This window comes from Myotis brandtii, unplaced genomic scaffold (assembly GCF_000412655.1).
Source record: "Myotis brandtii unplaced genomic scaffold, ASM41265v1 scaffold1053, whole genome shotgun sequence".
Lineage (NCBI taxonomy): Eukaryota > Metazoa > Chordata > Mammalia > Chiroptera > Vespertilionidae > Myotis > Myotis brandtii.
The window spans coordinates 176,753-199,280 of record NW_005353549.1 but is presented as its reverse complement, the minus strand read 5'-3'; the positions used below and the strand labels follow the sequence as shown (position 1 = coordinate 199,280).

The 22,528-nt window shown below is 41.4% G+C and overlaps 1 protein-coding gene across 1 annotated transcript; it reads left to right on the top strand.

Moving 5' to 3' along the window:
• Positions 1-3,528: 3,528 nt before the first annotated feature.
• On the top strand, positions 3,529-17,472 carry GGH (gamma-glutamyl hydrolase (conjugase, folylpolygammaglutamyl hydrolase)). The gene is made up of 8 exons (XM_014540309.1): positions 3,529-3,662; positions 8,451-8,501; positions 11,921-12,005; positions 12,976-13,114; positions 13,388-13,494; positions 13,572-13,662; positions 15,003-15,140; positions 16,898-17,472. The coding sequence occupies exons 1-8, from the start codon at positions 3,556-3,558 to the stop codon at positions 17,017-17,019; spliced, it is 840 nt and encodes a 279-aa protein (XP_014395795.1). The 5' UTR covers positions 3,529-3,555; the 3' UTR covers positions 17,020-17,472.
• The last annotated feature ends 5,056 nt before the right edge of the window (positions 17,473-22,528 follow it).

Below are 22,528 nucleotides of genomic sequence, written 5' to 3'. Positions count from 1 at the left end.
CTGTGAGCCCTGGGGGCAGCGGGAGAGCCGCGCCGGGGCGCCGTTTGCATCTCGCCGAAACCACGCCGATGCCTGGGTGGTTTCACAGGGCTTTAAGTTGGGAGGGTGGAGAAAACCTTGCAGATGGTTCTATTCTCGGTACACAGCTAGGGATTTCTAGGAATTAAGCAAATTCTATGCATGCATTATGTTCATTAAAATTTCACTGGTTGAGGGCAGCGGGAGAGCCGCGCCGGGGCGCCGTTTGCATCTCGCCGAAACCACGCCGATGCCTGGGTGGTTTCACAGGGCTTTAAGTTGGGAGGGTGGAGAAAACCTTGCAGATGGTTCTATTCTCGGTACACAGCTAGGGATTTCTAGGAATTAAGCAAATTCTATGCATGCATTATGTTCATTAAAATTTCACTGGTTGAGGGTATGTTTCAAGATGCAATGCACTGTACATATAAAAATCGAGTTGACTAGATATTCAAGAAATTATGGTATACCTCGGGTTTTGTCATCTTGAGCAGTGGAGGGCAGCAGTGGCCCGTGTGATCCTAATGCCAATTCTGTTTGGTGTTCAAATGAAGCATGTAATATTTCATTTCCAACAACTTTATATTTCAAAAAGTCAAATCCGTTTGCTTTGTCAGAAGGAACATTTGAGACAGGGCAGGGGAAAGCTACCCATGGGAAGTCAGCCTGGAATAAAAACTTGCCAGAAGTAATTTATGTCGACAATTAAGATTGGTTTAATTTTAGCTGTAATATTATGCCATTTATATTTCTTCCACGAAGAGGAGCACTTTTTTTTTGGTAAATAAGTGCAAAATAGATGAGGGTTTTTTCCTTTATATTGGTAGTGCCCAATTTTCAAATGGGTTGTGTATCAATATTTGGAAATTGGACTGCCTTGTTTCATAGCTATTTAAAACAGAGGTTAGATTCTCCAAGGAGAATTAACCCAAAATAATAATTCTGTGTCATGGGTTTGGGAATTGTGGGTTCAGGGAGGAGGAAATAAAAAGGAGAGGAGGGGTATTCTTTTACTTTTTCTAGAAACAGTGGTAGTTCAGGGTCAAATGTAGAAAAAATGAATATGCTTTTGGGCACCCTGATCAATTAAGACAAAATAGTTCACGGAACACCTACTACACGCAGAGCATTAAGTTAGGAAGCGCAAAGGATTCAAAGACAAAGAAGCCAAAAAAGTTGTGAGATGGCTTTAAAGTATGGGTGACATTTTGGTCACCTTCTGGGGGGCTTGGAATATAGCCTGAACTTTTCTCCCAAGATGGGAAAAGTGAGTATGTGTGGAAGCAAGGGGAGGGGGGTAAGTTGGTGGAACTTACCTGCTCTCTCTCATGTACATATTTTTCTCCTTTCTGGTATCTTGTGTTCATATATCCCAATTCTTCTTTGCGGCACCTCACCCTTGCCTACCCTGTGCCACTCCCATTTCCTGTGCCACTCCCTAATTTTTGCACTACCAACTTTTATTTTCCTTAAGAGGATCCTACCTACCCACGGGGAGAAAAACAATCTTACTGAACCAGTTTTGGCATTTGGTCTATATGAACTGAGTGTCTGAGAAAATATCAATTGTAAGAAGCTGGGGTTACAGAAGTGTTGTCTCATGTCACCTGCAGGGACATTGAAAGTGTTCCAAACGGTGGAGTAGCGATTGTTAGGGGCACAGGTGTACTCTCTGGATAGACGTGTTTTGATGTGACTCAGTATTATTCTGGGGCTGAGGTTTCAGTTGTGAGAGGCAGCCAGGGAGGTAGGTGGGGCAGAGCACATACGGTCTTGTAACAGTTATGAAAGTTTAGGATCCCATTGAAGTGCAGGGAGGTGCACCCAGCAGGGCGGTACACCCTGCTGATCTCTCTCTCTGACCTCATTTTCTATGGCTTTTTCCTCTAGCTCACACAGGGCCCTGGTCCATATGGACTCCTTGCAATGGGACAGGCACACACCTGATTCAGAGCCTTTGAACTTGCTGTTCCCTCACCCTGGATCTCTCTTCCTCCAGATATCTACATATGCCTTGTCCTCTCACCTCTCTTAGGTCCTGGATCAAATGTCATGGTCTACCTTCTCAGGGAGGCCTTGCCTAGCAAGCATATTTAAGAGATCCTCTATCCCCCATAGATGGGACCCTCCCACCCCCCGCCCAACCCCAAACACACACCTTCTTCCTCTGCTTCACTTCTCCATAGCACTATGTGTTTTATCTTGTTTATTTTTTTTGTCTTCTTTCCCTCCCACACACTAGAATTAAAGCCCACAGGGCGGTGATTTTTATTGGTTTTGTTCATTAGCGTGTCACAGCACCTAGTTCAGTGCCTGCTATGTAGTATGATTTTGTAATATATACTAAGTGAATGAATGAATGAATGAATGGTGATATCAGGTTTCTTACCATGTGGAGAACTGGTTGGAGATGGTGGGGGTTGTTTAAGAAAGGTTGTAGAGAGACCTTTTACGAGGCTATTATAATAGCTCGGGGGAAGCAAGATGTTTGCTTGGATTGATTACTTTGGATACTAAACCAAACCCTAAATATACTATGTATTTTCATATATGTGTATGTATATATGATAAATCTTAATTTATAAATTAGGCTCAGTAAGAGATTAGTAACAATAACTAATAAATAATAAAATAGACCAGTTATTACAATGCAGTTGACCCATACAGTCGAAAATTTGAATATAATTTAAGTCGACCCTCCTTATCTGCGGATTCCCAACCCTGGATTAAAAATACTGTTTTTGTTCTGTGGTTGGTTGAATCTGCATATGTGGGGATATAGAGGGCCGAGTATATAGTTATTGAAAAAATCGTGTATAAGTGGGTCCATACAGTTCAAACCCGTGTTCAAGAATCAGCTCTATGCTGTAATAAAAGTTAGGTGGATATGGTATCTCCCCCAAAATATCTTACTGTACCCTCCTTATCTGCGGATTCCCAACCCTGGATTAAAAATACTGTTTTTGTTCTGTGGTTGGTTGAATCAGCTCTATGCTGTAATAAAAGTTAGGTGAATATGGTATCTCCCCCAAAATATCTTACTGTACTGCACTCAACTTTTCCCTTGAGGAAGCACTTCACAGCTTCTCTTTGCCATGTTCGAATTGCCAGCACTGGTCTTGCACTTTGGGGTCATTATTAGGTAAAATAAGCATTACGTGAACTGCTATACCAGACAGTCGATGTGCTAACCAAGACAGTTACTAAGTGGTCTGGAGCATCTACGGGGTGACGATGCTGGATAAAGGGATGGATTCATGTCTGGGGTGGGGTGGAATGGGACAGCTTAAGATTTCATCATGCCTCACAGAACAGTGTGCAATATGTAACTTATGAATTGTTTATTTCTAGAATTTTCCATTTAATGTTTTCAGGCCGTGGGTAACAGTGGGTAGCCAAAACCTCACCAAGTTAAACCTTGGATAAGGGGGAACTACTGTCGTTACATTTTTACTGTGATTTGTTTCAGTTTCTGAGCAGGAAAAAAGGCAGTTGTTTGAAACTAACACTTTTTTTGTTTGTAATTTAGGAATATTAATGCAAAAGTGTAATACTAAGGCAATGAAAAACCTGGGAAAATACTATATTGCTGCATCCTATGTAAAGTATTTGGAGTCTGCAGGTGCAAGAGTTGTACCAGTAAGGTATGATTCAGTATTTTTTTACATTGTATAAATAAAGCTGCTGTTTTACCTTTAAAATTAGCTTTTATCTCTAAAATTAATGCCTCTCTTTGGATTGCATCATTTAAATGTGGTACTATTGCATCTGATTTTTTCCACAGCTCTAAAGCTTAAAGTCTCTCACTACATTGCTTAAACTATAAAGTGATGCTTATCTCTCACATCATTAGAGGTCATATGTATTAGATAGAGAATGAAATGATAGTTGTTTTTACAACCCAAAAGGCAGTCCTCATTAGACAATCGTGAAATTAGTGGGGTAAAGGAATCTATAACTTTACCAGTTTTATTCCATAATATTAGGATAAGGGCCCACTTAGGGAATAAAGGAGATTTTTAGAAGATGACTTTCGAAATACCTTCACACTCTACTTTAAAAGTTTGTAAGTAACGAATACAGCAGTGTTGCTTCAGTATAAACTGCCGGTATTACAGGTTTAAAAGAGCAACATTGGTTTTGTGATGTAATGACCTAGTAAGAATAAAATGATTTGTACCATAGATTGATTTGGAAAGAGTTGAATTTTTTAACAAACAAAACTTTATGTGTTCACAATATCTTATCATCCAAAATTAGTGTATTTTGGAAGCTTCCAGCTCCACCTTCTAATCCATTATAAGTGATTTCACACACAAAATACCACTTTTTGCACTGGGCAAACTGCTTTTATAAATAATTCTGCATTTAAAAACTGTAATATGCTCTGGCCAGTGTGGATAAATGGTTAGAGCTTCGGCCTGTACACCAAAGGATCATAGGTTCAATTCCCAATCAAGGGCACGTACCTAGGTTGCAGGTTCGATCCCCGGCCCCAGTTCGTGTGTTTCTCTCTCAATCAGTGTTTTTCTCTCTCTCATACTCTCTCCCCTCCTGGGCTCCCTCCCTTCCACTCTCTCTAAAGAATCAATGGAAAAAATATTCTCGGTGCTTGAAGATTAACAACAACAAAACAAACAAAACCCCCCAAACAAACAAAAAATCTATAACCAAAAATACTGTTCAAATGGAATATTAATAATCAAAATGCAAATATTACAATTTGGAGAATTATATCATAAAATGGTTCCATGTTTAGTTTCATAAGGATTGTCTTTTTAAAAAAAAATATATTTATTGATATCAAAGAGGAAGGGAAAGGGAGAGAGAGATAGAAACATCAATGATGAGAGAGAATCATTTATTGGCTGCCTCCTGCACGCTTTCTACTGGGAATTGAGCCCGCAACCCAGGCATGTGCCTGCCATTGGCTGGAATCGAACCCGGGACCCTTCAGTCCCTGGGCCAATGCTCTATCCACTGAGCCAAACCGGCTAGGGCAAGGATTGTCTTCTTACTGTTCTTTTACAGTTAGCTGTCCCCTACCCCAAGATGAACATTTGCTTTTGATGTTAGTCTTTAATTCCTCAGTAGCAGATCTAATTTTTCAAATGAAATCTTACTTGGAAACCACAGTTTTAGAGCTGCAGAAGAGGCTCCAGGGAACCTTCAGAACAGCCTTTCAAAGTTTTGATCATGGAAGCATTTTCTGCAAGCCATTCTCCTAGGTCTAGGACATTAGAGCTGACAGCATGGGTGGGAAGTAGGAGGGACGGGCAGGTGTACTAGTTCAGAGACTTGCAGTAGGCTGTGAAGTGGGAAGGGTTTGGCTTAGAACGGTGGTTGTAGCCTTGATAGATAAATATTAAGAAAAATAAACGCAACTTGACTAATGTAAGGGTACAGGGAGGAAGAGATGAGAAAGACAGAAGTTTTGAAACTGGGGAAGTGTTGAAACCAGTGATTCACCAAGTACTGGCATGTGTGACAGACACTGAAAATGGGACTGTCGGCATAAAGGTTGATTTCCAGCTTGGGTTCCCACAGTTCTTTTTAAATAAATTGCTTGGGATTAGAATCATATGATCCTATAAAAACAACGTCATAGATTCCCAGAGCAACCTGCAAAGGGTTACCTAATGCAGAATGAGACAGAGGATCTCATTGGTAATGTCGGGTTCATTTCTGCAGGTGGGATGCTGGGAGCCAACTCCTGCAGGTTAGAAGGAAAAAGGTGGAGGATGGGAGACATGGGCAAAATTCTGGAATAGGTAAAGAAGTTTGTCTTTGGTCTTCTTTTGTCTTCTTTCTACTGCCTTCTCTCTCAGGTGCCTGGTGCTCTCAGGTTATCCCAATTTCCCATGGTGGGCCTGGCCCTAGTGGGACCCACAGAGACGCCTTTTCCTGAGAGGTAGCATGTGGCGCCCCACGGACTGCTTTTGGTTTAAAAATGTGCTTTGTTCACACAGCATTTTAAACATTAGCAAATCAACAGACTAATAAAATCTTGACTTTTGGCCTCTTTTTTTTTTTAACCAAGTTATTTGGAGCTGATTTGAAGTGGAGCAAGTGCTCTCCGCTGGCAACAATGCCCTTCATTCCTTGTCTTGCTGTGTCATTTGTCATCATTACCAGGCTTACATGGTATTTTTTTAGTTAAAGAGAGAGTGAACTATTTCTCTTTCTTTGAGGGGTTCTCTTGCTTCAAAAAAGTCTGACAACATGCAAATAACATCTGCGTTCAAAGCATGTGACCTGGCCTATTTTCCCTGGCAGGTCTCTGAGGCACTTGAGTTTGTGACAACCTCCCTCTCCCAAAACATTCAACAGTTACGGCTCTTCATAGTGATAAGCAGGGGTCAAAACTTCAGTCATGGACAACGTGGAAGCCATTTGTCTAGAATGAATGAAATGACTGAAACTAGCCCACATGGCTAGCTGTCAGAAGTCCCTGGGTGTAGCGGAGTGGTCTAAATCCATTCTGTGTCCCGATGGTGGTGGCTGCCCATCCTGATTTAAATATCCATGGGGGAGGTTCTGGGTCCTGAACGGTTCCCTTTTGGTTGGCACAGTTTGGGCGGATTGAACTGGCAAAATACTGGGAATGGGTAAACTCACATTTCGTCTCCCTGTCGCTTCCCAAGTCAGGGCCACCCGCCCATTTATCCGCCATGTGAGAGAATGGTGAGCAGCATTGCAGTGTCACCCACTGCTTTGTGGCTCTTTGCCAGAAGGATTATTATAACTTCCGAACAGACCTGAGCTTGCACAGCTCATTTGGAGTTAGAGCAGAGCCCAGAGGGGTTTGCTGGCCTAGCACAGCCAAGTTCAGGGCATCAGAGGTGTCTACTTAATAATGTTAGAGGTGTTCCAACTCCCCCCCAAAACAAACAAACAAACAAGCAAACAAACTTTTCCCTGTGGCAGAAATGAACTGTAGTTGATATTTGATCTCAGCCTACTTTTGTGGCAGGTTGAGAGGGCATTGTGCCTTGTTATTCTCTTACAGAACCATGAGACTGCTAAATGGACAGATTTCACCAGCACAATAACAGATCGTAAGACAAAAGTCACATGATCATATCAATTGAAGTAGAAAAAGCATTCGACAAAATCCAACACCCTTTTTTGATAAAAACTCAGCAAAGATCTCAACTCTTCTAACTTTTGAATACACAGTAATCCCTAGACCTGTGCAGTTGGTGGTGGGGGGAGTGAAGCATGGTGGAGGCTTTTTTATGGATTGTTTTTATCTACCAAAGCTGCCTGAAGTTAAGATAGGCGTGTTAATACATACTGATTGGCTAGTGGAGAAATTACCAGTGCTTAAATCTCATGTTTTTTTTAAAATAATTTTTTCATTTTTCAATTACTGTTGACATGTACAGTATTATATTAGTTTCAGGTGTACAACATAGTGATTAGGCATTTGTATAACTTATGAAGGGATCACCGATAAGTCTACTTAGTACCCATCTGACACCATACATAGTTATTACAATACTAGAGGCCCGGTGCATGAAATTTGTGCATGGGTAGGGTCCCTAGGACTGGCCGACGATCAGGCCTATCTGTGGGGCGACCGGTGGGGTGATTGGGGGCCCCCCCCCCGCTCACACCCGCCTTGGCCGGTCTGGCACCGCCTGCTCGTTGGCCCCGCCCCTTGCCCCCCACCGCTGCCGGTTGCCTCCCTCTGCAGGGCAACTGGCGGGGTGATCAGGGGGGCCCCCCGCTGGCACCCACCTTGGCCAGCCTATTGCCGCCCACTTGCCAGCCCCGTCCCCTGCTGCCGCTGCCGGTCACCTCCCTCTCCGGGGCAACTGGCGGGGTGATCAGGGGGCCCCCTCTGGCACCCGCATTGGCTGGCCTGGGGCTTTCGGGCTGGGGGCAGCTACTGCATTGAGCATCTGCCCCTTGGTGGTCAGTGCTCATCATAGCAACTGGTCGTTCTGCTGTTCGGTCAATTTGCATATTAGGCTTTTATTATATAGGATTATTGACTATATTTCTTATGCTGTACTTTACATCCCTGTGACCACTGTTATATATGGTAATTTGTACATCTTAATCCCTTCACCTTTTTCACTTAGTCCCATAACCCCCTTCCCATCTTGTAACTATCAATTTGTTCTCTGTATCCCCAAATCTCATGGTCTTTAATATTTTGCATATGAACACATAGTTCACAATATTAAATTATATTAGACCACAGGAAAGCATGTTTACTTGTCTGATTAGCAAAACAAGGATATAATTGTGTGGCTTACATGTAGTTTGAAAAGCTGCCTCTAGGAAGGTAGAAAGGTGATATTACCTAGTATTTAAGAATTATTCTTCATTTGGCTTTTAACAATAATGTGACTTCATTTAGAGCCAGACTGTTTTCTTAGGTTTGGAAACGGATGTTTTGTCACTGTTTTTCTTGTTTTCAGGGTTGATCTTACTGATGAAGAGTATGTAAAGCTTTTCCAATCCATTAATGGGTAAGTTGGCAGCACTGGCTTGATACGGTGTGTGAGGTCTGTGTTGTTGGCTCTTGCAAAAAAGGACACATAAGTATTCCATGCGTTTCCGTGTAACTGTCTTACAGTGGTGTGCCATTAGTTTTCTGAGTTCTTTCAGAGGAATTACATTGTTGAGGGAGAGATGCAATTGTCCTGCAGAGAAGGAAGCATAAGAAATTAATGTTACACAGTAGACATGTATCATTTTTTTAAATGTGTGACATAGTCTTTATTCTTCTAATGCCTGTCTTAAGTATTTTGAAGCCACTTTGAATGGCATGGCGTACTTGGGGGATTTATAAATCTTAAGCCTAAGGATACTACTCAGTTCTCTTTCAGAAGGTGATTTGAATAGAACTTGGAAAAAATTGTCTATACTGTGGCATCGCCAAAAAAGTTATGATTGGTTACCTCACAGAAAAAAAAACCTTTTAATAATATGAAAAAATGTTCAACCTTATGCATAATTAAAGGAAATCTAATTCTAGCAATTAAAAAACATTTTAAAAAACTATCAAGTTGACAAAGATGAGAAAATTTGTTAATATTGTTTGGTGAAGATATGAAGAAATATGTATTCTCATACTTTGCTTATGGCTGTGTAAGTTACATAGTCTTTTGGGGGCCAGTTTTGTTAATATCTATTGCAATTAAAAATGCACATACCCTTTGAGCCACGACATCCTTTGTAAGGAATATTATTTTATAAGTGTATACCCCCCACATGTGTAGAGTTGGGTCCAAACATATGCACTATAGTATTGTTTGAAACACTCAATTTCGAAGCCACCCATTAGCCCATCAGTTGAGAATTTCGTAAATAAGGGAGGCTGTCTGCATCTGATAGAATGTATGACAGTTTAAAAATCAGGATCTCTGTCGGTGCTGCTTTGGACACTGTTGTTACTTGAACAATGTGATATTATACGAAAAAAGCAAGGCACATAGTGGTATGTATAGTATACTCCCATTTACTTTGATTCTTAAGGTAGGGGTGAGGGTGACACGTGTAACAGAAATCTGTCAGGTCAACGAAACAGATTTTAGTGGTGGTTGTTCCTGATTGGGAGTGGGATGGAGGGAGTCTATGTTACTGTAAAGTTTTTATAAAAAGAGCTTTTTTTTTGTTTGTTTTAAGATCTGGTTTTCTTATTTATGTATTTATTTACACCAAAAAAGTTGCCAGTTTGATTCTTGGTGAGGGCACATGCCCAGGTTGTGGGCTTGATCCCCAGTAGGGGGGTATGCAGGAGGCAGCCGATAGATATCTTGCTCGCACATTAATGTTTCTCTCTCCCTCTCCCTTCCCTCTCTAAAAAATAATAAGCACTCTTTTTTTAAAAAAATAATTTCTTTCTTTATTGTTTAATATTACATATGTCTCCTTTTTCCCCCATCGACCTCTCCCCAGCCACTCCCAACCCCCAGGACAAGCCCCCACCGCCCCAGTGTCTGTGTCTATTGGTTATGCTAATACGCATGCATACAAGTCCTTTGGTTGCTCCCTAACCCCCCCTCCCCTACCATTTGTCTCTAGATCGATCTGTTCTTGTTCATCAAATAGACTTCAGTTCAATTTGGTTCAGTAAATATTTATTATAAAATTAGTTCCATTTAGTAAAACATTTAAAATGCCCGTTATGTTCAGTGTTCTTTGGCCCGGGCAAGAATAAACAAGCCCAGGCTGGACTCTGTGCTGGAACCTCCACATGGTCACCAGGAAATGAGCACTGCTCTGCCACTTCAGAAGCACCGTCATGGTCCCTGTGATGCAGTAGAGCCCATCCCGTGTGGGGGTGCAAGGAGATGGAAAGGCAGAGCCTGGCTTTAAAGGAGTTTGCCAACTGGGAGGGGCGGTCAAGCTTTGCTTTATGAAAGGATTTTGTGCTTAAACATATCGGATTTGATCAGAGGCAGCTTTGTAAGTACTGAGTTGATGAAAAGGGAGAACGGCTAATGGGTCTTCATTAATCCATTTTGAATTGTAGCATTTTCCGCATGGTTTTATGGCAGGTGTTCCACCTCATACTTTTTATGATTTTATACTGAACTGATCTTACTAACAGGAAAACTTACTCATCTCTGGCTGTCCAGGCTAATACTGAGCCTGGCTCATGCAAGAAGCGGAGTATAGTTGTTGAATGAACAACCATCTCAACAGCATTATTTCACATATCTCAAATTCATATTTAAGTATTTTCAAAATGTTAATACCTTTTTTAAACATACTTTTTATGATTTTATACTGAACTGATCTTACTAACAGGAAAACTTACTCATCTCTGGCTGTCCAGGCTAATACTGAGCCTGGCTCATGCAAGAAGCGGAGTATAGTTGTTGAATGAACAACCATCTCAACAGCATTATTTCACATATCTCAAATTCATATTTAAGTATTTTCAAAATGTTAATACCTTTTTAAAAAAATATATATTTTATTGATTTTCTTACGGAGAGGACGGGAGAGGGATAGAGAGTTAGAAACATCAATGAGAGAGAAACATCGATCAGCTACCTCCTGCACACTCCCTACTGGGTATGTGCCTGCAACCAAGGTACATGCCCTTGACCGGAATCGAACCTGGGACCCTTGAGTCCGCAGGCTGACACTCTATCCTCTAAGCCAAACCAGTTAGGGCAAAATGTTAAGACCTTTAATCTAACTTTTATAATCTCTTTGGACTATCCCTGCTTATTTCAAGACTTGTTATAATGTTTAAAGTTTAGAATTAGTTTAAAAAGTTGATGTAAAAACATAGTAAATATTTTTCTATATCTTACCTTTATGGGTAGAATAAAATAAAATGAAATGTTTGTTACTTCCCCCACGTTCCCCCACCTAGACTTCTAGAAATGGGATTGTGTTCTTTTTCAAAACTCTTCTAATCCCATGCTTATTACTGAAGAGATTTCAGGGTGATAATATAGCATTAAATTCTCATGGATATTTAATTTTAGCGTACATATATTTTTATAATCAGTTTGTGCTTTATGGTTAAGAAAAACTTTGTGAGCCAAACCTGTGTCATGATTAATGGACCTCTAGTTGATGCTGGCATCACGGATCACCTTCATGTAAACCTACCTGTACTTGGGATGTTATCTCTACATGATTTCTAGCTCTGTGTGCTCTCCTTCTACCCCATTTATTCACCTTGCCAACAATAAACTTGTTTATCAAAGGAGTTTTGGGAGAATATGCACAAAAGTATTCTTAACTGCAATAATTTCAAATGGGTAGGATTGTAAGTATTTCATACTTTCTTTTGCTTTAGTTTTCTCATTTTCTGTAATGATCTTGATGCTTATGTAATAAGGAAGGAGTTGTTTTGAAATAAAAAGATGGTTTGGTTTCTGTAGGGCGGGGTGGAAATGCTTTCTTTCGGATGTTGTTTCAGGGTCCTCTTCCCTGGAGGAGGCGCTGACCTCAAGAAGTCAGGTTATGCCCGCACAGCCAACATATTTTACCGCCTTGCCACACAGGTAAATATCAGTTGTTTCTTATTATTCCAGATGGGGCTTTAAAAAATACATGTTTTTATTTATCTTTCTTAAAGAGAGAGGAAGGGAGAAGGAGAGATAGAAACATAATGAGAGAGAATCATCCATCAGCTGCCTCCTGCATGTCCCCTATTGGGGATCGAGCCTGCAACCCAGGCATGTGCCCTGACTGGGAATCGAGCCTGCGACTTTTTGGTCCATGGGAAGACCCACACCAACTGGGGCCCAGGTGGGTTTTTGTAATTTTCCATGGGGATAATTCCTTTTCAGGCATATGATAATACTTCCTTCATAGTTACTCCAGCCTCATCATCCCCTCACCTCTTGAGGTGTCTGCTCATGAGTAGCCAGTGGTGGCTATCGCTCATTTTCTATTTCATTTAATTCTGGGCTCCGGGGGCCCTTCAGAGCCTTGCTGACCGGCCCTCTCTGTTTGTGCTCGCTAATGTGAACTGGGTCCTCATGGTGGCTTAGTAGGCTGTTTTTATTATGTACTGGGCGTTATTCACATATTACTCATTTTCACCTCCTCTTGAAAGCTGCTCTTTGTCCCCACCTAGTCGATGTATCTATAAATTCTGAGATAATGGAGGAAGGAGTGTGTTCAAAACCTGACAATTATCCAAAGCGACAAGATTTATACAAGATGTAAAAATAGGCATTTTATCTAGCATCGTCTTTAATATTTATAGTCCCTGTTACTTGTATTATTTGGTAGTTGACTGGCAGATGTCCATTTCTTTCCCAAAACAACTGAGGTTGGATAGTTTGTTTGATTAAAACGGAGTTATTATGTGGGAGCTTAGAGATTAAATGGCAGCTTACTTTTAGAACCTGGGAAATGCTTCAGAAACGCATGTATTTCTCAGGTGCCAGTCTTGTAATAACAAACCAAATGTACAATTTTTGTTTTGAAAAGGTGGTTGAGTAAGCTTTGTTTTCTCTTTCAAAGAGTTTTGATGATGGAGACTACTTTCCTGTGTGGGGCACATGCCTTGGATTTGAAGAGCTTTCGTATCTGGTCAGTGGAAAGTCATTATTAACACGCACAAATACTGAAGGAATCACAATGCCGCTGAACTTCACTGAAGGTAAGAATTCTCCTTTTGACCCTTTAAGAAATGTTAGCTGGGCAGGATTAGTAAGTAGCAAATATCAAGTAAAAAGTGCCCATGACATTTATTAACTTTTAAATTATTTACACAGGCTAGAGATGTGAATGACCATGTTTGTACTCAAATTATGAGGATGGCTTAAGAAATGTTAAATTTTGATAACTCATTGCTTTGACTGGAGATTAGTGGTTTTAGTGGATTTTATTTTTCTGTGTTTAAATTCTTTCCCTTATACTTACCTTGTTTCAGGTATATTGCAGAGCAGAATGTTCCGGAATTTTCCTGCTGACTTGTTGCTGTCCTTAAAATTAGAGCCTCTGACTGCAAATTTCCACAAGTGGAGCGTCTCCAAGATGGTATCATATTAATTATGTAATGACATCAATGCATTTAGATTAATTATAGGAGTAATTATTTTATTTTTATACTCCAGAATTTTACGAAGAATGAAAAATTAAAGGCGTTTTTCAATGTACTAACTACAAATACTGATGGCAAGATTGAGTTTATTTCAACAGTGGAAGGTATATGTCACTCTACATGTACACTTTTCACATCTTATGTTTATTAGTTTTGATTTTATAGTTTGTTTTTTTTAATGAATAAAAATCACAATAACTTTGGGGCCTGAAGATCGAAATTAGGGCACTTTTGGAGACAGGAACTGTGTTTTGTTCATGTTTCAAAACAGTTGTGGTTTACCTGGATCATCTAGGTGGGGGGTAGGGTGAAGAAGGGAAGAAAAGAGGAATGAAGAAATAGAGACAGTGACCTCTCTTTTAAGAAAAAAAAATTATCGAACTTATTGGGGTAACATTGGTTAAAAAATTATAAAGGTTTGAGGTATACAATTCTATAATACATCATCTCTATCTTGTATTGTGTGCTCACCACTCAAAGTCAAGTATCCTTCCATCATCATTTTTCCCCCTTCCCCATGATCATCACCATACTGCTGTCTGTGTCTATGAGTATTTTATTGTATTTTTTTTCCCAATCCCTTTGCCTTTTTCACCCAACAGTATTGTGGATTAAGTACTTTTCACAGGTTCTCCTCCAGCAACAACAAAAGGTGTAACTGACATACAGCAAAACATCTCCCTAAATTCATTGATTAAATAGTGAGAAAATAAGGATACTAAGGCCAAAAACTCCCAAGGGCTGAGTAGAGTATTTGGGTAGGGCCCTCTGGAAGGAGGTGATGGAGTGATAGCTCCTGGAATCTGGAAGGCAGACAGCACCAAATGTCTGCTTAGTTTTGTGTGTGAGGCGAGCCAGATGACCACTACACCACAGAAAGCCACTGAAGTGGGGTATTTAAATCAGCATTACTATTAATACGGAGAACTTGAGGCAAAGCTCAGGACCCCACAGATGGAGAGGGCCCCATATAGCAGGACCTGAAGGCTACACCCTCCATGAATCCTGCCTGCAGAGCTGCAAGGAGACCTGCCCATCTGGAGTCCTGGCCTGAAGGCGGGGGTGGTAAACAAGCCTTGAGCATTCAAACGGCAGGGCAGGCTCGAGTGTGGCCTGCATTGTACTAACTGGGAAGTTCGAGAAATCTCAGCTCCAAAATGTTTGTTTAAAGTTGTCTCAGAGACTCAACTGTTTTCCTTTACTCTGATGAGCTAGTAAAGCGAATCATATTACAGATTGTAAAAAGTTGGAAATCAGCAAATTACTGTATTGTGACTGTGAACTGAAATTCTTTATTTTGTGTCTGAGAACATGCACAGTTTCACTTTGTCTAAGTTAGTGAGTTAAAGTATGTTTACGTAGGACGTAAAATGTAATTTAGTGGTAAGTAACATGGTAGATATTCTCGCTGCTTACTACTTACTCGTTTGTGTGTTTCATGCAGGGTACAAGTATCCAGTGTATGGCGTCCAGTGGCATCCAGAGAAATCTCCTTACGAGTGGGGGTTATTTAACGGCATTTCCCACGCACCCAACGCTGTGAAGGCTGCATTTTATTTAGCGGAGTTCTTTGTTTCTGAAGGTAATATGTGGGTACATAATCTTATCACTCCATTAGTGTAGTTTTGAAGGAAATGCCCTCATCTGAACTCTTATATACTCTTGCTCTATGTAAATGCTTTTTTTTTTTTTTAAAAAAAACAACCTTTAAAACAGTCATTGTGAAAGCCCTGAAATTGAGGTATTAGGGATTCAACTAAAATCAGGACAGTGATTTCAATTAATAGTATTGTGTGTTCTAAACTGTGCTGAATACTTGAACAATGGTGTAAAGACTGTTGAATTCTTTTTTCCTTTCTTTCTTTCTTGAATACTTTTTCTTTAATATTTTCCCCTACTAGTCTTCTTTTTAGGAATAATGCTTTAGTTATAACATTCTCTGAGAATTAGATGTTATATTTTCAAGGCAATTAGATAAACTGAGTACATACTCATCCTTCTGTGATTTTAAGGCTGCCTATCAGTAGGCATGGGCCCATAGGAGAAAGTTCAGCTTTGCTTGTTTTTTTTTTTTTCTTCATGCTATGTTTGTGGGTAGAATTGAGAATTTATGTTTTAATTGAGTGATTCTGAGATGAGAAAGAGCTACAAGCACCACTTGCAAGGGGCAGGCATCACTCTGGTGAGGCGTGGCCCTTGAACCCTTCAGCGGGCCTTGTTGGCGTCTCTCCCAGCTTGGCCTAAGTTTTTAGCAACCCTCCTGCCCACACTGAGTTCACTCTGGTTTAGAATTACGCTCAGAGGAATGGGCAATTTCATGACACAAATCCCAATGTAAAAGAAAAAAACAGTTCTCCCTTGTGTAGTATTAGTTCCAAGCAGCATTTTCATGTCTTGTGTGTCGGAGTAAATGAGAACAGGATGGAGCAGTTGGCTGCAGTGTTGTCCCGTGGCAGGGCTATTACTTGTTCTTTATTTTCTAACTAGAGGCCCAGTGAACGAAATTCGTGCATGGGTAGGGTCCCTAGGCCTGGCTGGTGATCAAGGCCGATCTGTGGGGCAACCAGCAGGGTGATCAGGGGCCCCCCCGCTGGCACCCGCCTTGGCTGGCCTGGGGCCTGCGAGCTGGGGGCAGCTCCTGCATTGAGCATCTGCCCCTGGTGGTCAGTGCGTGTCATAGCGGCTGGTCATTTCGTCGTTTGATCGATTTGATCGATTTGCATATTAGGCTTTTATTATATAGGCTATCCTTGTTTTAAAACATGCCACAACAGCCTATAGTTACTGTATCTTGATCTTAGGAAAATGTCTGAGCCTTTACCTTCTTACATCCAAACTTGACCCATGCCCCCTTCTCCGTGCCTCTCACAGTTCTGCCTGACCTGTGGAAATGGCCTCACTGCCCCACCTGACTCATCTTTGCGAGTTTCTTCTTCCTCTTCACTCTCGAAGCCCCTCGATGAAGATAGACTATAAAAACATTACTATCTACAATTCTGTGTGGTTACCAGACTCGACTTCTTGAGTGTTAGAACCTTGCCCTGGTTATATTTCTATCCCCATTCTCTGCATCAAATCCTATATGCAGTAGGCACTTAGTAAGTGATGCATGGGGCGTGAGCACCCCATTTGGTCTGGGTGGGGCAGATGTGCAGCTGTGTCAGCAGGTAACTTCTCTACATCAGGTGCCCCTTTATTTGGGGGACGTTCTATAAGGTATATTTCCTTTTGGGTACTATTTTCCCACTTAATACCGATGATAGGATGAGCCATTATAAAGTAACCTTTTGAAAATTATATCCTATCCTTTTAAGAATTCACATTTTCTTTTTCTTGCAGCTCGGAAAAACGGTCATCATTTTCAATCTGATGTTGAAGAGAAAGAAGCACTGATTTATCAGTTCCAACCCGTCTATACTGGAAATATTTCTCTATTTCAGCAAAGTTATATATTTAATTGAAAGCTTTCCATATGTTAACAGAAATTTTGAATAATTCCATGATGAAATTGTTTCAATAACTTGATACTCATGGCAGTAATGGAAAGCCACTGAGATTTCATCTTTATGTTGTTACTGGCTCTGCATCTTTATTCAGTATATTTGACTATATCACATTTGATAATTAGTGAGACAGATAAACAATCATACTGTATTTCATGTAAAAGCTTTCTTTTATCTCAAGATTAGAAAAAAATTCATTTATTGAAAATACAGGTATTTTATTTTTTTTCTGATTGATTCTGGAAATAAACACCACCCCCAACCCAGTCTACCCATCCTTGCTGAAGACTCTTTAAATCCTACCTCCAGTTCACTGCGACCTCTCTCTCCTTTGAGTCTCAGGAGTATCCAGGCCCTCCATAAGTACTTGTGACTATTTGTGAATGAACTTTTTTCCCCCATGGAAAATAATTTGAAAGCTGTCATACATTTATTTGGGTGCATTTTAATATATTTGTCATCCTTTGCTTCCCTCTCTCACCCTTCATTGTCCCATCTATTCTCACAAACTCTGAAATTGAGGAATTCCTTGAGGACAGCCAAGCAGCTGGAAGAGAGAGGGGATTTTTGGAGCTGTTTCTGACAGTGTTTATGCACCTGTTCTCCTTGGTCCTCCACAGCTGCTGCTAGAGAAGTGGCAAAGTGGGGAAGAGTGATGGGGCAGGAGGCTGGAGGAGGTTATGAATGATTTTCTGTATAAAAGTTAATAATACTCTGAAGATACTGAGATAAACCCTAAGCTTTGGGCATTAAGCCCAGCAGGACATAGAAATTGAAAGGGATAAACACATTCAGCTAAAAAGGATGTTGATAAAAGTGTGGTGCATCTAGTTTCTGTCCATAAGCATGAAGATTCTGCTAAGTCTTACTGTCTAATGTGCCATTTCTGGCGAATTTCATGTCTCCACAGTAGAAAAAGGTGGCAACACTGTTATTACTCGTACTGCCTGGGCCCTTTCCAACCTGTTTGTTTTGAAATATTATAGATCTGCTTGTCTCTGAAGTTCCCTAATAACATATAATCCTGACTATATCATCACTCACGATGCTGTATCACCCTTCCTTCTAATTGCCCCCAAAGTTCTCACTGTGCTATTGGTGATGGCCACAAATGCAAGAAAATGGGAACCATCATTTGTTTTTTACTCATGTTAAGTTTTCCAATTTTCCAACCATGTATATTTTTGAAGTCTTTACACTGGAATCACTTTATTCTGAGATGGAATCTCTTTCAAAGTTGCAACACCCCTGTTTTCCACACACCATCACCTGCAGGAAGGCTATGCAGTGGCCTGAGGGCAAGTGAGAAGTTCGGGAATCTGGTCTACTGGAGATCCACCACTGACCCCTGGGCTTGAGCCACATGTGTGAGCCCATGTGCTGGCTCTTAACTCCCAACTGCAGTGTCACCCCTGTTTACAGCACGCAAAGGCAGTGACGTGGCAACGCCCATCTTTTAGCCTCCAGGCCTGCAGCTCCAGCCACTAGCACCCCAAGTATTCACTCCACTCCTTCCACAAGCTCCACATCTTGTGCAGGCAGTCCCCTAGGGCTGGCCGTCCACCTCCTCCCAGGCTCATCAGCAAGCACTTCGAGTCCATGCCCTCTCGCCCCCGTTGATGTAACAAGGTCAGCCTGCCTCGGAGCAGTCTTAAGCCGAGCTAAACGAGGGACAGAGGGTTAGACATCCCTTGCCTGGATGGGACTTAGGGCAGAGCCTGTCACTCATTTCTATTTAGAAGATAGTTCTGAGTGCCCACATGTGTACATAACTTGTCTGGCAGAAGATGTTTTATGAAGGGATGTTGGCTCCATTGCCCCCACTGCAGAGCAGACAGTCTCAATACCTTGTCAGGCTGAGTTTCCATGGTTGGGATGGGGTTAGGATGGTCCTACAGCTTCTAAAAGCACAGGGATAAGTCCCACTGTAGTATTCAGGTGCAGAACCTGGCCCATAGTAGGCCATCAGTAAGTGGCCTCCCCTCATTTCCTTTCCCTCCTCCACAATAATGGAACAGCCCAACGTGCATGCTGTGTTACCTATCAGAAGAGCAAGAACAGATACCTCTTATATGAAAAGAATTGTGGGAAAAGGGTCTTTTGCTCCTTAGAAACAGAAGCTTTTTTTGTTATTAGCTTGTAATTTTATTCCATTTTTCTAAAAGGATTTTTTTTAAAATTCCATATAACATTTTTATTCCAGTAGTGATTGAAAATGAAGTTATTGCAGTAATGAATCAGGAACACTAGATGTCAGGAGAGAACCAGCTAAACCCAGTGTTTAGTGTTTACTAATCATTTAGAATAGAATTTAGAGGCCACCAGAAACCTAAAGAACATCTAATAGTACAATCATTATATTTATTAATACTAATGGTTTGTTGAATTATGTTGTGCATCTGAGTTAATATGTCAATTATATCTCAATTAAAAAATACTAATGGCTGCATAAACATAGATTTACACCTAATACTAGATGTTTTCTATTCTGATCTATGAGGAGGCCCTAAAAGACTTGATAAAAAGAAAGGAAGCAAACAATTTTAATCATCTTTTAAGGGCCAGGTACTTTTCTGTACATACATTTGTGGGCTGCCTGCAAAATAACAACCCCCTTTTCCCTGCTGCATAAATGGGCAACCTCTAGGCTAGAGGAGGATTTTTCTGGATGGGTAAAGAGCCAGAGCCTCATCTCAAGAGATGCTTCCGGGGAGACGGACTGGCAGAGGAGGCACTAACGCAAGAACATCTACTGTAAGCAAGACACGGGAGCAAAGGCGCTCTAAACAAATGTGGACCTGATTGGATTTTTCTCCTACAGACTAAAGCAGCGGTCGCCAACCTTTCGGGTGGTCTGTGGATCACCGGTTGGCGACCGCTGGACTAAAGTTCCTCCACAGAATCTGCTCTAAATCTTCTCAGGGTTTCCCCTCCGAATTTAAGGAAAAGTCTTTAATCATGAGTTTTTCTGCATCAACTTAGCTTTTAGACTTCCAGTTCTCTATCATCTATAATAATAAAAATGTAATATGCTAATTAGACTGGACGTCCTTCCAGACTAAGCTGGGGCTGTGAGGGAAGCCTGGGTCCCAGGTGCCTGCCGGTGGCCATAGGGAAGTCCGGGTCCCAGGTGCCAGAGGGAAGCCGGTGCCGCCAGCCGGGGGAAGGAAGGCCTACTCTTGCACAAATTTTGTGCATCGGGCCTCTAGTGTATTATAATTTCTCATAAACCTAACTCGAGCCAGTCTGTTTCATGACACGGCGATTCTTCAGAAACTTACCACACCACTCTGACATCTTTTGCTGCAGTTCAGGATTCAGATGTCCCACGGCTGGCAGCTGCCCTGTTTGCACACGTCTGTGATCTTCATGACATTCGTACTCTGCCTCTCCTCTTCCCCTCTTTGTCTCCACTGCACATAAAACTATCTGATGTAATTTTATGTACTTGCTCGTGGAATTATTCTCTGCCTCCTCACTGGAACATAATGCACATGGAGGCGAGACTTGACGTTGGCCTGCATGTGTGGTCAGTGCTGCTTAAATAACTGCTGGGGAGCTGTGTGCTCACTGCTGAGGAACTCCTGCTGCAATTGAGTATACAATTGAGTCCTGTATTTGAGGGATGAATTACGGTATTTTTAATGGAAATTTTGACTACACCTAACTTTTGCTTTATGCACTCACTTTACAACTTAATCCCTGGAGCAGGATTTGACTCGCCTCTAGAAGATGGTGCCCATGAGGCCACTTTCATAAAATAAGTAACAAGAACTTGGCAACCCAAAAGTCTTTAAAGCCTCTGACCACAATTAATAAGCGCTGATGTCAATGACTTCTAACACCAAATATACTGAAAAAAGCTATACTGGACTCACTTTCAATTTTAATAATTCAATCCAAATAACATGAGGCTTTCTTGCTTCCAATTCAAAACCCCTTTCAGCCCAGCATCATACACAGAAAAACAAAACATAAATCTAGCTCCAAGGAGCACTGAAGAATAAAATAGGTATTGAGTTGAAGTTTTCATTTTATTTTTGTATGAGGCTATGGGGGAGGGAGCAATTGCACTGTCATAAATGCACTAAGACTTCCTACCACACCGTAGACATCGTTCATTCGTAAAGTTCCCAGTCACTCCAATCTCTTTTCCTTCTACCTCTCCAAACTCTCACTTAATCTTTTTTATTTTAAGGTAAGGAGCCATATATATATATATATTTGATTTTTTACAGAAAGGAAGGGAGAGGGATAGAGAGTTAGAAACATCGATGAAAGAGAAGCATTAATCAGCTGCCTCGATCAGCTGCCTCCTGCCACACCCCTACTGAGGATGTGCCTGCAACCAAGGTACATGCCCTTAACCGGAATCGAACCTGGGACCCTTCAGTCCCCAGGCCAATGCTCTATCCAGTGAGCCAAACCGACCAGGGCCTCTCACTTAATCTTACCTTCTCCTTTCTCCTTTTCCCCATCGCCCCATTCTTTCTTCCATGCAGCTCATGATAGTTCTAATGGAGATTACTGTAGCTCTTCCTGGTTTTCAGTTGGGCAACAACCCTGCTCCCACACTCTGCACAACAAGCTGGGAAGTGTCTACCAGGTCTTCCTTCCTCTCTCGGGTACAGGCTGAGCCACCTCCACCTTTGGGACCACGGGTGTGTGCCACCACATGAATCCTCCTTTGCTGTTCAGCGTCCCGCTCTTACCCCGCAGCATGTGCCGCCATCGAATGAACTGAAGAGTGTAGAGGACAAACCCCTGAAATATCCACTTCCCACAATTAGGCATGCCACGCCCATCTAATTGTGGTTTATTTGTTTAACATTCAAATGCTGTCAGATCTACATACGCCACCTGCTTTTCCTCCAGACTCTGCGCCCTGATGCACTGAGCATCTGTGAGGCTATTTCTTTTTATGTCATTAAGGATGGGAATATACTAATGTAAACACCAATTAGAAAGCTTGAGTAGTTTTTCCGAGTTTTCAATCGTGCTGTTTACTGCATTGTTATTCAGGATTAGTCTACTTTAGGAACAATTTGACAGTATCATCAAAACCCTACTTCAGCCCTGACTGGTTTGGCTCTGTGGATAGAGCGTTGGCCTGTGGACTGAAGGGTCCCAGGTTTGATTCCAGTCAAGGGCATGTACCTTGGTTACAGGCACATCCCCAGTAGGGGGTGTGCAGGAGGCAGCTGATCAATGCTTCTCTCTCATCGATGTTTCTAACTCTCTTTCCCTCTCCCTTCCTCTCTGTAAAAAATCAATAAAATATATTAAAAAACAAAACAAAACCCTACTTCAATATTTAGATCCCAAAGGACAGATTTAATGGCCTTAGTTAACACCCCAATGATGTAGGCTTCACTGTGTGATTCACCTGCTCTTGCTGCTTACTCTCCTGAGCTTCAGCCAAGCTGAAGAAACTGTATGAAAACAGATTTTGATTGCCCATGAAAGA

What these genes read in the sequence shown, in the direction of transcription:
- GGH (XM_014540309.1), top strand. Translation starts at nt 3,556, where the DNA reads ATGCAAAAGTGTAATACTAAGGCAATGAAAAACCTGGGAAAATACTAT. An exon ending in GCAAGAGTTGTACCAGTAAG is followed by an intron (nt 3,663 to 8,450) that starts GTATGATTCAGT and finishes TCTTGTTTTCAG; the next exon opens with GGTTGATCTTACTGATGAAG. An exon ending in GGAGTTCTTTGTTTCTGAAG is followed by an intron (nt 15,141 to 16,897) that starts GTAATATGTGGG and finishes TTTTTCTTGCAG; the next exon opens with CTCGGAAAAACGGTCATCAT.